Raw genomic sequence first — 14,751 nt, 5'->3', positions numbered from 1 at the left:
GTGGGCGTTTCAGGCTTCATTGACCTACAGACCAAGCCCAGTTGCCAGATTGGTTTGTGCTTTAGTTTAGTTATTCTTTGTTCAGTGAGTATTGCAATTAATACAACAAGGATCTGTTGATCCGGGAAACACTAAATGACAGGTTACTTAAATAAGACCAAAATAGGTAATAACCAATTCAAGTGGTTGATTCAACCACTTAAACTCTTTAATGACAACGGCCACTTGACATACTTGGAACTTCAATGTCATTTTCCTGTTAATATGAACGTTGTCGGAGAGACCGTAATCACCCGGTTTCATTGAGCGGTGATTCAGCAGGCATACTTGAACTTCTGTTCTTTCTGAATTTTAACAGCCGAATGGAACACAATGCACCTGCGACCTGCGTTTATTTGCCGCTGACATAACTGCAAAGTGGGGTTACTTCAGAAGTCCTCTCCTGTGAAGACACATCCAACCTGCTGTACCACCATACTGTATGGCTCGAGTGGGATCCGACCACTCCTCGGGGACTGGTTCTGGAGCGCACTGTTTTCAGTACCGAGATTTGGAGAAATGGCGATTAACATCTTCCACATTAGGTACTGGGGAGACATTTGGCCCACGCTTTGGGTGAGACGTTGGTTTTGGTGGTTTGAGACTGCACTGGTCCCGTTAGCATGTGTTCCTCATCCCCACACAGAACGCTATTGAGAACTAAACTAACATTTCGGTGTTCCTGACATCATTTGAGGGTCAGCCTAGACTAAAACAGAGCACCCAGTACCTGGCCAGCTGTTGTAGGAGGCCAACCAGCAACCGCCCGCCGCTCCTCTGCAGCTCATCCAGCTTCAGCTCCTCGTACAGCAGGTGGAGCACATAGAACAGGGCCGGGAGGTGGGGGAAGAGCGGGGCTGATGGGTCCAGGCGTAGGGCCGGAGTGGAAGCCAGGGGCTCCCCACAACCCGAGCTGTCCGCAGAATCCAGACTCACAGCACCACACACATGCCTGAAAACCACCTGTCTGTGGTAGTCTGAGCACCTCATGTAGTCCCAGTCCTGGTAAATGACCAGAACAAACAGACGTAAATGCAAGAGACAAAAGGGTCAGAAGGTTAAGGACCAATATCTCAGCCTGGTCTGAATCATTAATGTCCTGTGGACCTGTACATTAATTTCCTTTCTTCAGTAACAGCTGTGAGCCAAAGGGTGAACTCCACATGACCTCCTCAGCCCAACTGCACTGTTAAAACCGGACCGGTTTTCATACTACAAACCAGACACACTCACACTCCACATGAATGAGGGCACAGGCCACACTCACTATACTTCAACTGGGACAGAAATTAAACTCAAAGATTGTTACCTCAAATTCAGCAAACTATATATAAACCGAACACATTTCTCTATTATGAGTCAACACCACAGAATAACAAATCCCCCCCTACTGTTAATTCACCTCCTTTTTCTGGATTAAAAGCTTGAGACTAACAAGTCCAGACATTTAAGGCTTTCTATGTAATGACTGGCTTTCAGGGATAACCCCTGCTTACCTCATCAGACCCTGTGTCTGACTGCCGGGCCTTCTTTGGTGCGATCACAGGAGAAAGGGGCACTTCAAAATGGAGCTGGGGGAGCACAGAATGAAACACAAAGGTCAAGCATCAGTCACCACCTGACTAAAGTATCATCTGCGTTGTCAACCTACCATCCGTGGCATATGCTTTACGTAGGGATGGTACAAGCTTTGGTAACCCGGGCTTACCCGAGACTGAGGCCCGTCTACAAACTCCAGGAGGGTTACCAGACAGGCTCGGCACAGTGGGGACTCACGTTTCGCGTCCATCCCAGCCGCTCTGTGTTGTAGCCCATGAGAGTCATGAAGCAGGTGACGAACAGGTTCCACTCCAGGTGTGCGCTGGGCCCCCCGGGGGCGTTGTAGATGTTATACCACTTCACCAGCACCTTCATGGCCGTCTCCTTGGGCAGGATGAAGCGTACCGCCTGGAGACACTTCCTCACTACAAACACACAGGGAAGGAGGAGGGCATAGCGTGAGACGCTCCGCAGTAACATCAGTAATGTTGTGTCACACCGCAAAACGGGGATTGTTTTAAATGTCAATTATTTGACTTGGGCAGTTAAGCATGTGAACTGACAATTGGATACTGCATGAACTGATGTGTTCCAACTTGAGAATTCACAGACAATTCAAGGGTCTCTAGAACCCAGCGTGATTGGTGTCCGTGTCATCTCCCCAGTCCAACCAATCGGACAGGTAATTAACTCCATCCTGAATCTCTAATTGGACAGCGAACTCCGAAAGGTCAAGGTAGAGCAGGAGAAATGCCATTTCATTAGAATGATATGTCCCGGCTTTTAGATCAATTAGGTGCTAATGTGTAGGAACTAAGAATGCTGCTGCATTAATTGGTAGTGGTTCAATTTGATTAAACAAGGAGTGTGAATCAAAGACTGGGATCCTTAGTTATTACATATAGGGCTGGACTTAAAATCTTATGAGATCAGAACCAACTATAAAAGCTGTGTTTTACTCATAAAACATTTAAAGACAGCGTAGAATTTCTTAAGGCACAGTAGGTTGTGCACGTGTATACAAGTTTTTATGTAGGGTATATACTAATATCACCGTTAATACTGTCTTTATGCTATTGTTTTTGTATATTTTAATTCATTTTTATCACTATGAATTTTGCGGTCTAGTTTGCCTTGTGTACTCTCTGCATATGACTATTTAAACCATGATACATGAAACCATGGCTATTGAACTCCATGCTTGAAACCTTCTATTCTTAAATTGACCAAATATTCTTGAACCACAGGTACATTCTGCACAGATTTTGTCCTGTATATTCAGGCAAATATGGTCACACGGAATAATTTATAATTACCTTTTGTACATTGTTGTACAAAAGGTACAAAATGTGAGTTGTTTTGCATTAGTACCTCAGCACTGCAAGAACTGCCTTCAGAAAAACACTTCAACTGGTTTGAATAACAGGAATAATCTACTAACAAATGGAACTAAATAATACAAGAAATGACTTAAGTCCAGTGTCGGGCATACAGCCTACTTCACATTGCTACAAAGGATACCCACATTTCCATACATCAAAATGGTGATAAAATTATACTGAATGCCATATTCCTACCTGCATTAACTACAGACTCTCAATGCGCACCCACTAGGAGCCCAGCTAATTGACAGTTACAGAAATTCTCTTTCGTTCTAGTAACCGTGTACCTGAACATAAACATACATATTACACACTAGCTTTGGGCATGTGTCCTTATGCCAGTGTAAATGGAAATAGTGTCCAAGTGGTACTACATTTCCCCATCCGTTTCACCCCCTCATCGACACCATGTTCCAAGGAATCTCCCAACCTCCCGAATAAACCCGGATTATCAACACTCCAGGGCCAATTCGGCATATTGGCCTGAACTAGGGCATGAAAATGCCACCCTAGAAAACAGCACCCAGGAGTGCCTGCCGAGGACTATCTGCCGCGATGACGTCCTCGTAGCGCTGTGTCTGACTGGAGAGTGCACACGTGTCAGGAGACCCGACAGCCAGGAGACGGGCGACTGGGTCGGGTAGAATATGTCAATAGACGTTTGGGGAGGAGGGGCGCTAAGTACTAACATGATGGATTACGGTAACGAGTGCTTGTTGCGGTGAGAGTGTGTAGGTACGAGCAGGAACGTTAGGGTCTTGTCACCTTAGGTTAACGTCAGTGTGACAGAGGGAGGCTGGCAGCACTTAAACCCAATTTTCAGGCCATCAACGCTGGATGACTCAGCTGTGTGTGACATCTAATCCAACGCATAATCTGTTGCCACACACACTGATTTAGCACATTGTCAGGTTATCCTTACCCAGCTCCGAGGTAGCAATTTCAGGGATGGTTATCCTCAGCATTGTGCCATTGCTCAGCTCCTACAAAAAAAAACAACAGAATAAAAATCAATTTCAGATCAGACAGTATCAGACGTATCTAGATGTTAACTTCCAATCAACTCAATATATTGGCAAATCATCTGACATGGATTAAGATATCAGGGGATAGAGACTAAATCAATTCGACACGTCACAACGTATGCCTTTGAACATAATGCATTGACAAATCTGTCTTAGACAAGGACCCTCGCCAGAACAGCATGTCTTTATCTCTTCTGACTAATCTACTCCATCAGGTAGTGATGTCCACCCAGAAAGCTCCAACCGCCCTGAACTCAGTAAGCCGGCGGACGGACCTGTACCGCTCAGTTCTGTTCTGTACACATGCTCTGCTTTTCTCTAATCCAATTCATCTCTAATACATTTAAGGAGCAATAACTCCTTGCGTTCTAAGTAGTAGCAGTCCCAGACAGACCGACACAAACACTCATTACACCCCCCCCCCCCCCCCCCTTCCATTCATATCATGAGACACACCAGGGTGACTCTGCGGCTGACGGGGTCTCGGAGGGCCTGGATGTAGGGTACAGACTGTTGGAAGGTGTAGTCATCCAGCCACGAAGTCTCGTGGTGCTTCGTGGAGCCCCTCGGCTCCGATAGCGGGGAAGGCATGGACGCCTAGCCAACAGGGGAGAAGGGACAAACAGGAGATTTAATCCAAACCCGTAAGGTACAATCGTCATGCCCAGTGCTCAGTAGGGGGAAGGAATCCATACAATTCAGTTCGACGGCCGTTCTGTAATAAATGCAACATTTAATTGATTAATCTTTGGTTTCCTCATTTGTACCAATCTATATTCTAAGACATTAGTCACACAGTCTGAAGTTTAAATCCAATTAGAGTTTTACAGTCTGTTGAAATGGAGGGTTGTCGAATGGAAAGTACATCTTCACTGTGATTTAATCGTCAGTGTTAAGATGTAAGCGTGCACTTTACGTTTGATAGTAAAACTCCGTAAAGGCAAACTGACAGAAGCTTGAGTATTTTGATGGGTTCTTTTAATAACCGATGATACGTAAACACTCCAAGGTCTCAGTGGTACCTCCTCTAGTCTTCTTATGTGTCTCCCAGAGGCCTTGGCAGGGGTACTAACACTCTCCATGGGGGTGCTCAGTTGGGCTATGTTGTTGGACAGGCTGAAGGGGGGAGACAGGAGGCCAGGAACAAACACCTTGCTCACCTGCAGACAGAACACATTTTCCTATTAATCTCTGCATCTCAGAGGAACACATTTAAACAGTGTACAAACTCTATTCTCTAGCTACCCTTGTCACTCCGGTGTACAGAACCAGGCTTCCATTGGCTTCCAGAACAAGCATTGCATCTATATCCTAAGAAGGAAATAACAGAAATCAAGTGTTAAATTCGTCACTGTTTTTAGACAAAGTAGGACACAAGAGTTCCATTGTAAACACTTCCAAAACTTAAGGGGAATTTTTTTGTAGTTGTAAAGTATTCAAGTATTCAATCATCAGTACGATTGTGAATTTGAGGACAATGTCTTGAAATTAGGGTAAGATGAAAACGTACCGAATGGTACTTTGTATTTGTGTGAAATATACTTGAAAGAAAAATAAAATCCATGAAATGTATCCAAATGTATCAACTTTACCTGCAATGGGGCTGCATCTTTTGCAGGGAAAGTGGCAACAGATGCAAAGATGAGTTGTGAGGAATCGTTGCTTTCAATGAATTTCAAACATCTGTGAATATAAAATACAAAAATGAACATGAGTGAGGGGAGAATGAGTAAAAGGACAATGCAGAGATAACTGAGCTGATATTGATACTGACCGGAGATGTTGGTGAGACTCCACAAGAAAGCACAGGTACTTGTTCTCACAGAGGTCAGAGGTGATGAAGACCTTGGAGGCCTGACAACTCATCTCCCTGCAGCCAGAGTATTTACAGTTACTTTGTTTGATCTATGACTGTGTTTATACGGCTATTCCCTTTCCACTAGTCAGGTTTTATGTGACTGTTCTTCTGCAGAAAGCCCTATGGGGATACCAACACAACAACTGTAACTTTGTAACATCACATGGATGTGACAACATAATGACCTCAGAACTCTCCTCATTCAGACCAAATCAAAACCGTTTAAAAGATAAAAGGGAGGGAACAAGGAACGCCAGACACTGACTTGTGGGAGGAAGCCGTTTCACTCCACAGCTGCTCGATGCATAGGTCAGGCCCTATGGGCTCCATCTCTGGGACCAGCACGGACTCGCTGGCAGTGCTGTTGGGCGAGTGCAGGAAGCTGTGGCCTCTAGGGGACGACGAGTGGTACGACATGTTGAACCGGGCCGCAACCTGGAAAGAGGGCGCTGCCATTCCAGGGGAGTGGGAGCGGCTGCAGGGGGGAGCAGAAGGGAGGGTGGTTGTTGCAAATGAGACAGGGATTGACAAATTAGCCTGTAGATAATATGTACACACGCTGGTTTAAATTTGCTAGATGGACACTACGATTAATTTACTTAGTACAACTGATATTAAGCCGGTTTTCCTCACTGTCCTTGTGGTTTGCATTACCATAGCAACCGGTTAAACAGGTCTAAGATAGTACAGTGTTAAAATGAGGGCAGTATGTACCATATATCTAAACCCTATGTCGATTACGGATTTGTAGATACATTCATCACAATTTTCCAAGGATCACAGAATTGAAGAAACAGTTGAGTCTTGGGGTTACAAAGTTTAGAAATATCTTATTAGATGTCGCCTCCATGCCAACAAGTAATTTTAAAGTCTTGACAAAAGAAATCCTCTACTGTCTTCAAGACAAACCTCTGTGCTAAACATGATTGGAACTGACTGGAACGGTGTTATCAAGGTCAGAGAAGACAAATCTGAAGGGCACTTCATCTCATATGTACACTCAAAAGGACAACTTAAGTACACCGATCTAATATCAGGTCAAACACCTTTTCACCTCCATCCACTTCAAGATCCACTCAGAGACGCCGTTCGGGACACAAAAAACTGCTGCTCACTGAATGCTTTTTTGTTTAATGCACCATTCTCTGTAAATTCAGCCCACAGTCGCGATCTGTCGCTGTCCAGGACAACGTCTAAAGTCACCTTAATGCAGCCATGCTGGAGATGCTGGGAGAGTGCGTCCGCGAGTGCAGTCCTGGGGACGAAGTCATCCTGTTTTGGTTTTGCATGGCATGGCAATGGAAGGGGGATCCAGGGGAGTCCATCCTGGAGACATTCCTCAGGTGTGTTGTCAGAAAGCTTGGCGGCAACAGGCCCTGGGGTGTGGCTACCTGCTCCGTACACTTCAGCACTGTGGACTGTTCCTGTGGTACCGAGGGAAAGACCAAAGTGCACGGTGACATGGATGAGATGTGATAGTAACCCATGCTATAGCCGTCTCACATTTGCTGGTAGCTCTGAACATGCTCAAGCAGTGATGGACTTCAAAATTAGTAGACAAGATGGTTGAGGTGTGCCAGCTTACATAATAACCGTGACTTCAATCGGATTTGTGGCACAGTATCAGGTGGAATAAAACCAAAGCATGGATTACTGTAATACATCGTCCATGGACTTACAGGGTAAGAAAACCAAAGTGTCATTCAGAAATGAGCAGAGCCGAGTGAGCCCAATTTAAATCCACTCTTAGGGAGCGTATAGTGTCAGTCCTGCATGCCATCTTACTTCCGGAGTGACTTTGCGCAGCGCCCACACAGAGTGTACACCCTGCACCGTGTCATACGTCATGACTATGGAGGGCTCGCAGCTGGAGAAGATGATTTTCATGGTGCTGTCAGAGACGTACTGCACACGAGCAGCTTCGAACAGACCTGCCAGAGATACAGGAGATGAGCAATTAACAAGCCTTAATGGGTGCCGGCGAATACGGCAGCGGCAGTCTGCTAACCGGGCAGCCAAGGAGTTCAACAAGGCCAACAGAATGCAGGCTGGAACATTCAGGCTGGAACATTCAGTTCATCGCTTACAGTTCATCGTTATGGTGCGTCCTTTGCCCATTGTCACGGTTCCTGTTCAGAGACATACCTGTAGGTCTGCACACCAGAGGGGCAATCTCATCCAGGGGATGCAGCATGCTGAAAACTGTGGGAAGAGGTTCCCTAAGAACAGAGTTACAAACAGTTGTATGACGCGAACATGCAGTCCTGTAACACATTAGCATATATAACATTTTAATTAAAACAGCACAACATACCAGAAACAGCAGGGTGTTTCTACTGAAAGGTGTGGCTGTGTATTTTGTGTACCTGGGCGGACTCAGGGGAGCATCTGAGGCAGGATTTCTGCGCTCTAACAGCAGACCAAACTTAGTGGGCCACAGCTTAGAGACCTGTGTAAGGCGAGATTCACAAGACTTAACGTCACGTACGTTATTTTGCAGACACTCTCATCCAGAGTGACCTAAAGTAGTGAGTTCATATTATTCCACATCAGCCCTCCATAGATTTCGAACCCACACCCTGGTGGTACAAGCACAATGCTTGTAATAAGTGTGCTACAGAAGACCATTTTCATGATACCTCATTCAAGTTGATGGTGGAGAACGTTTTTAGCAACTCGTGAATCCTGACATAACATCTAAATGTCTCATAAAAACAAAGACATTTTCATAGCATATTTGATGGGAATAATAATGTCAGCCAATGAGAGAGGTAAGTTCGGCAACGGGTTTAGTGTCTCAGAACCAAGTTCTATTTTAGCAACCGACGGCACAACAGTTTATTGACGCACGCAAAAATAAAAAGAACAACATGTGCAAATGTATATTGCAATACTCGCGCGCACACAATGTTTCCAGTCTAGATTACGTGTAAGAGTACAATAATAGCGCTTGATGGCAGCTCATGAGTCATGTATTATCAAGTACACATACTGGTTAAAACATTTAATTGCATGAACCAACGCAAATCTGGTCTATGAATTTGGACCCAATCGAAATCTGCTTAATTAGCTTCCAAGAAAGCAATGTAATTTTCCCTGCACGTCACAACGTAGGCCTTGGCTTACTATGTGTTCCACGCCATTCAAAAGGGAAACAAAACCAAATTCAATCACGTCAAGTAGATTGCAATTTGGAAAATAATCACACATACAAGCCAAAGCAGCTAATTGCATGATGGTATTTTTCATTGTAATTTGAAGCCTCTTGGCAGCTGTCAGTGAGCCAAATCACCCATTACCATTGGTTAAGACAACATTGGACAGGTCCTGGAGAATATAAGTGTGTAAACCGACCATCATTACTCTCCATATCTGCTGGTTCTCCTTAAGGGATTCTAATGAGAAAAATAGACGTCAAAGCCTGGGAAACATTTGAGAATATATAGAAATACGGATTTCTTTAACCATGGTTTATCATATATCCTATTTCAAGAAATTATCACCGAAGTCTACAGGTCATTAAAAAAAAAAACAGACCATCCAGCAATATTGTAAATAATTTAACAGCATTTCAGTCAATGATGAAGAACTCACCTGAAAGGGTAAAGGGGAGATAAAATCCTTCCCTGTTGAACTGTGCACATTGACACAGCTACTTTGGACAATACACACTGTCTGCTCCATAATCTCCTTCTCTGGAATACAATTAATTAAATTAGCCTGAGAAAAAGAAAACAATGAGCTACATATACATCCACAAGCTGTAAAATTGAATAAACTTAAGTAATGATAAGAATGTGGCACAGGTCTACATACCATCTTTATTCTTTTGTGGAATACCAAAGTTACACCACAATGCCTAAAAAAGGAGGTATGGAGATATTCAGGGTTTTTCCTGGCTTAAAATTAGGCAAAGGTGGTACCCCAACCCTGGTTACCCCATGCTCCACCCGACACCCCTCTGAAATACTTAAAATATTATCTCTACACACTTAAAAAAAAAACTATTATATTGTTAAATCTGCCCTGTTGTCCATGTCTACTTGGGCAGCTAATGTAATCTACAATGTCCTCCCTAACAGCAACCAAAATACAAGCAATATATAAATTTTTTACATATTAACATGTTGCAGAATTATTATTATTACTAATCTTTTGTACATATGTAGGTTTTTACCCTCATGGGTATTTTTCTGGTTCTCCTCTGCCTGTCTGGTATACATTTTATTTGATTTAAGTGCATCCAGCCTATAGTTTTCGCTTGGCTGTTTTCCTAAGCCCCCAAATAAATTGTCCCCACAATGCTTCTAGCATTCAGAGCATATCATTCCCTCTTCATTATGTCTGGGCCACCAAAAACCTTTTGCCAATAGGCATTAAAACAAGGAAGATCTAGGAATCAAAGAAAAAATATGAAATCACTCATCAAGTTTTTAAATGTATCAGTCATTAGAACTGTTGTGTATTTCTGTTGTTATACTATGTTAAGATAAATTTAACTTGCATTAAAAACACATCAGAAAAATCTCAAAATATATCTTAAGTTACCACATGAATCATGAATCAGGATTTCTATTTATATGCATAAATACATACATACAATTAAGTATAATATTTTAAATTAAGTTACCTTAATTAAGTTTAAAATTACAGTTAACTTCAGATTACATATATATTACGTCCAAATGTGTAAAAACAAGGAGTACTTTTTCACATGACTATACCATATCATATAAGCACAAAATATGCACGCACGTGTTGAGTATATGACATGAGGTGGCGGTTACCTGTTGGACTGGACTGTCCACAGTGAAAGCCTTGTACACATGGGAGGCTTGACTCGTGCTCCCCCTGCTCCATATGACCATGTTTCCGGCTGCATAGAGCTCTTCCTCATACTCAACCTCATCACTGTCCGCACTGGAACCCTTACTCAGCAACCAGCATTCCTACAGTACAACAGTAAAAACAGAACCGAACGGACATATTGGTGATTTATCACAGGAACAGCAAATCATATACGTGTGTCCTGTAGCTAAAGAAGGTGACCCTTAGAAGACGATGACCTGGTCTTACCCTCTCCCTCTCCTGTAGAGTGACCTCCTGGAGTGACCCCACCAAACCTGCCGCTCCATCTGAGGACCAGAGATCAGAGGCTGGCTGCAGCTGCCGGAGCTGCAGATTCACAGCATTCGGGTGGTTCTTGCAGTGCTCACGGCCAAATGGGACAAACGACTGCAATTCCACTGCGGCTATCATTGTGGCTCTCTCTTCATAGACGTTCGACATGAGTTCCAGATATCAGCATTATTTCTGAGAAAGTGAAACAATTGTCAAGAACAAAATAAACATTAAACAGTGAAACTATTTTACTAAAACAATACTATGTCCAGTAGCACTTTTTTTTTTTTATATATATAGAATGTATAGAGGCTCCGAGCCTGTTTTTGTATACAGTAATCTACCTAGACATGTATAAGATTAAATGCATGGAATATAATGAATATAAGAGGAGTTCCAATACATGTCAATCACACTTCTATTCATTATTATGTGAATATAAATGCATTCATATCTGATAATCGACATCCAGATAGACACCTTTTGAAAGGTTACTTAGGTCTGGTAGTGGAACGACTTGACTACATCTTAAAGTTATACCGTACAAGCTTCTACTGTATCGAGGCAGTTTTCTTGTTTATGTTCAGCTACAGTATACTGAGTCAACTTAACGTGTAGTATGAGGCATGTCATGCTGAACTGCAGACAAGTACAGTAATCTAGCTATAAAAGCATACTACTGACAGTTAGTTAATTACTGAACAACGTAGTTAGACATTTGTGAGCAAATATTAGCTAACGTTACCTACTGTGTTTGGTCATCGTGAATTAGCTAAGCTAACTAACAATGTTAAAACGCGAGCATAGCCAGCTAATAAGTAGCAAAACGACGTTCATCATGAAAGACTCAAGTTATTGCAGCTTGCTTTCTAGTATATACGTTTGATATATACTCAAGTACAGATATACATCAATACAACATTGTGTTGCTTGTTTGTGTCTAACTAGGAACCATGTTTATATTAGCATACTGACTGTCATGCAAACAGTGTCTTGGTACCACAGCTAGCTAAATAGCTAATGTAATAGCTATCGTTAGCTAGCATGCCGCAGTGGCATCTGAGTGAGTCAGGCGCGAACCTGTTAGTAACGAATATTCTGGCTCTTGTCTCGGAGTCCTTGTCTTTTCTTTATATGACTCTTTCTTGAGTACCACGTAATCAGTATTGTCAACATAAAAACTATTTAAAGCAACCCCTAATATAAGAATATACATCAGTTTTTCAAATGTGCGCGGACATCTTGCTGTCCCGAGATTCTTCACCTAAATTTTTTAACCAATCAGGAGTGGATAGAAGGCAAGTGACGTGCACACATGTCGGTAAGGTACATTAAACCCAAAGATGATTAAATTGCATTTAAAAAGGTTGCATATATATTATTGAATGAACTTTTACGCAACCTTTTATTTTGTAATTTCTTTGGATGCAGTTTTAGATGTTTTAAGAGTGGACATTGATGTCAGCAGATTCACTAGAGTAAGATGAACACAATGAAACATGTTGACTTTGTACTATATTCTATTGAATATAGGGTTTAAATGATTTGCACATATTTGCATTCTGTTTATATTTCCTTTTTACACAGTGTCCCAACTTTTTCGGAAACAGGGTTGTACATATACATTCCATTTTAAGCCTTCATTAACATCTATGTGCACCAACAGAAACCTGCCTGTTTCTGAAATGTTGGTTTAAACCTCCAAGAAGTCAGGTGTCTCAGCTGTATGGCATAATGACTTCATCAAATTTGGTTATAAATAGCGTTGTTTGTGGTACGATATTCAATTAAATATAGGGATTAAATAATTTGCACATCATTGCATTTTTTTTATTAGCATTTTATGCAGCATCCCAACTCTTTTGGAAAGCAATTATTAGTGTCCCCAGGACTTGGTTCTAGGTCCTCTCATCTTCTCCCATTAAGTTGAAAGAAGATTCCCATTTTCCAAAACATACTCTTAACAAACCCTAACCCTAAAACCCCATTTTAAACATGATTCTGCAGTCAAACTATTTAAAAGCAAACCGGAAGACAGAAAGAATAAAGATTAAGTACAGTCACCACAAAACTAAATAAATACATAAACAATTAGACATTGAGAAAGTATTTTGACAAATCTTTGCTTTATATTAGTGTAGTCAAAAGTGCAAGGTATAGTTCCATTCAGTTGTGTTCGTAAGTTTGCATACCTGGGCAGAAATTGTGAAATTTTGCCATTGATTTTGAAAATATGACTGATCATGCAAAAACACTGCATAGTGGAAAGTGATAGTAAGGAAAGTGATCATATGAAGCCATTTATTATCAAATAGTTTTTTGGCTCCTTTTAAAATCATAATGACAACAGAATTCACCCAAATGGCCCTGATCAAAGATTTACATACCCTTGAATGTTTGGCCTTGTTACAGACATACAAGGTGATCCACACACACAGGTGAAAATGGCAATTAAAGGTGAATTTCCCACACCTGTGGCTTTTAAAATTGCAATTAGTGTCTGTGTATGAATTGTCAATGAATTTGTTAGCTCTCATGTGGATGCACTGAGCAGGCTAGATACTGAGCCATGGGGAGCAGAAAATAACTGTCAAAAGACCTGCGTAACAAGGTAATGAAACTTTATAAAGATGGAAAAGGATATAAAAAGATATCCAAAGCCTTGCAAATGCCAGTCAGTACTGTTCAGTCACTTATTAAGAAGTGGAAAATTCAGGGATCTCTTGATACCAAGAAAAGGTCAGGTAGACCAAGAAAGATTTCAGCCAAAACTGGCAGAAGAATTGTTCGGGATCCAAAAAACCCACAGGTAACCTCAGGAGAAATACAGGCTGCTCTGGAAAAAGACAGTGTGGTTGTTTCAAAGAGCACTATACAACGATACTTGAACAAAAATGAGCTTGCCAGAAAGAAGCCTTTACTTCGCCAATGCCACAAAAAAGCCTGGTTACAATACACTCACCTAAAGGATTATCAGGAACACCTGTTAAATTTCTCATTAATGCAATTATCTAATCAACCAATCACATGGCAGTTGCTTCAATGCATGTAGGGGTGTGGTCCTGGTCAAGACAATCTCCTGAACTCCAAACTGAATGTCAGAATGTGAAAGAAAGGTGATTTAAGCAATTTTGAGCGTGGCATGGTTGTTGGTGCCAGACGGGTATTTCACAATCTGCTCAGATATTGGGATTTTCATGCACAACCATTTCTAGGGTTTACAAGGGAAAACAAGGGGTGTGAAAAGGGAAAAACATCCAGTATGCGGCAGTCCTGTGGGCGAAAATGCATTTGTGAAGCCACAACACGCACAACCTTGAGGCGGATGGGCTACAACAGCAGAAGACCCCACCGGGTACCACTCATCTCCACTACAAATAGAAAAAAGATGCTACAATTTGCACGAGATCACCAAAATTGGACAGTTGAAGACTAGAAGAACGTTGCCTGGTCTGATGAGTCTCGATTTCTGTTGAGACATTCAGATGGTAGAGTCAGAATTTGGCATAAACAGAATGAGAACATGGATCCATCAAGCCTTGTTACCACTGTGCAAGCTGGTGGTGGTGGTGTAATGGTGTGGGGGATGTTTTCTTGGCACACTTTAGGCCCCTTAGTGCCAATTGGGCATCGTTTAAATGCCACGGCCTACCTGAGCATTGTTTCTGACCATGTCCATCCCTTTATGACCACCATGTACCCATCCTCTGATGGCTACTTCCAGCAGGATATTGCACCATGTCACAAAGCTTGAATCATTTCAAATTGGATTCTTGAACATGACAAT

At 42.2% G+C, this 14,751-nt stretch overlaps 1 protein-coding gene across 4 annotated transcripts in view; it reads right to left on the bottom strand.

Moving 5' to 3' along the window:
• Positions 1-12,251, bottom strand: part of anapc1 (anaphase promoting complex subunit 1) — a 33,172-nt gene extending 20,921 nt beyond the window's left edge. For all 4 annotated transcript variants that reach the window (XM_029120453.2, XM_029120451.2, XM_029120454.2 and 1 more), the window contains exons 1-19: positions 12,045-12,251; positions 10,920-11,156; positions 10,631-10,792; positions 9,660-9,702; positions 9,438-9,538; positions 8,210-8,292; positions 7,989-8,062; positions 7,629-7,774; positions 7,047-7,267; positions 6,109-6,318; positions 5,760-5,855; positions 5,578-5,668; positions 5,231-5,296; positions 5,008-5,145; positions 4,442-4,582; positions 3,883-3,943; positions 1,816-2,003; positions 1,536-1,610; positions 770-1,041 (exon numbers count right to left, since the gene is read on the bottom strand). In XM_029120453.2, coding sequence (XP_028976286.1) covers positions 770-1,041; positions 1,536-1,610; positions 1,816-2,003; positions 3,883-3,943; positions 4,442-4,582; positions 5,008-5,145; positions 5,231-5,296; positions 5,578-5,668; positions 5,760-5,855; positions 6,109-6,318; positions 7,047-7,267; positions 7,629-7,774; positions 7,989-8,062; positions 8,210-8,292; positions 9,438-9,538; positions 9,660-9,702; positions 10,631-10,792; positions 10,920-11,132 — 2,381 coding nt within the window. In that variant the 5' untranslated portion in view covers positions 11,133-11,156; positions 12,045-12,251. The remainder of the gene's footprint in view (positions 1-769; positions 1,042-1,535; positions 1,611-1,815; positions 2,004-3,882; positions 3,944-4,441; positions 4,583-5,007; positions 5,146-5,230; positions 5,297-5,577; positions 5,669-5,759; positions 5,856-6,108; positions 6,319-7,046; positions 7,268-7,628; positions 7,775-7,988; positions 8,063-8,209; positions 8,293-9,437; positions 9,539-9,659; positions 9,703-10,630; positions 10,793-10,919; positions 11,157-12,044) is intronic.
• Between the last annotated feature and the right edge of the window lie 2,500 nt (positions 12,252-14,751).

This window comes from Esox lucius, chromosome 6, assembly GCF_011004845.1.
Source record: "Esox lucius isolate fEsoLuc1 chromosome 6, fEsoLuc1.pri, whole genome shotgun sequence".
NCBI classification, from domain to species: Eukaryota; Metazoa; Chordata; class Actinopteri; order Esociformes; family Esocidae; genus Esox; species Esox lucius.
The sequence above is the reverse complement of the archived record's forward strand: the minus strand, read 5'-3'. Positions and strand labels throughout refer to the sequence as shown.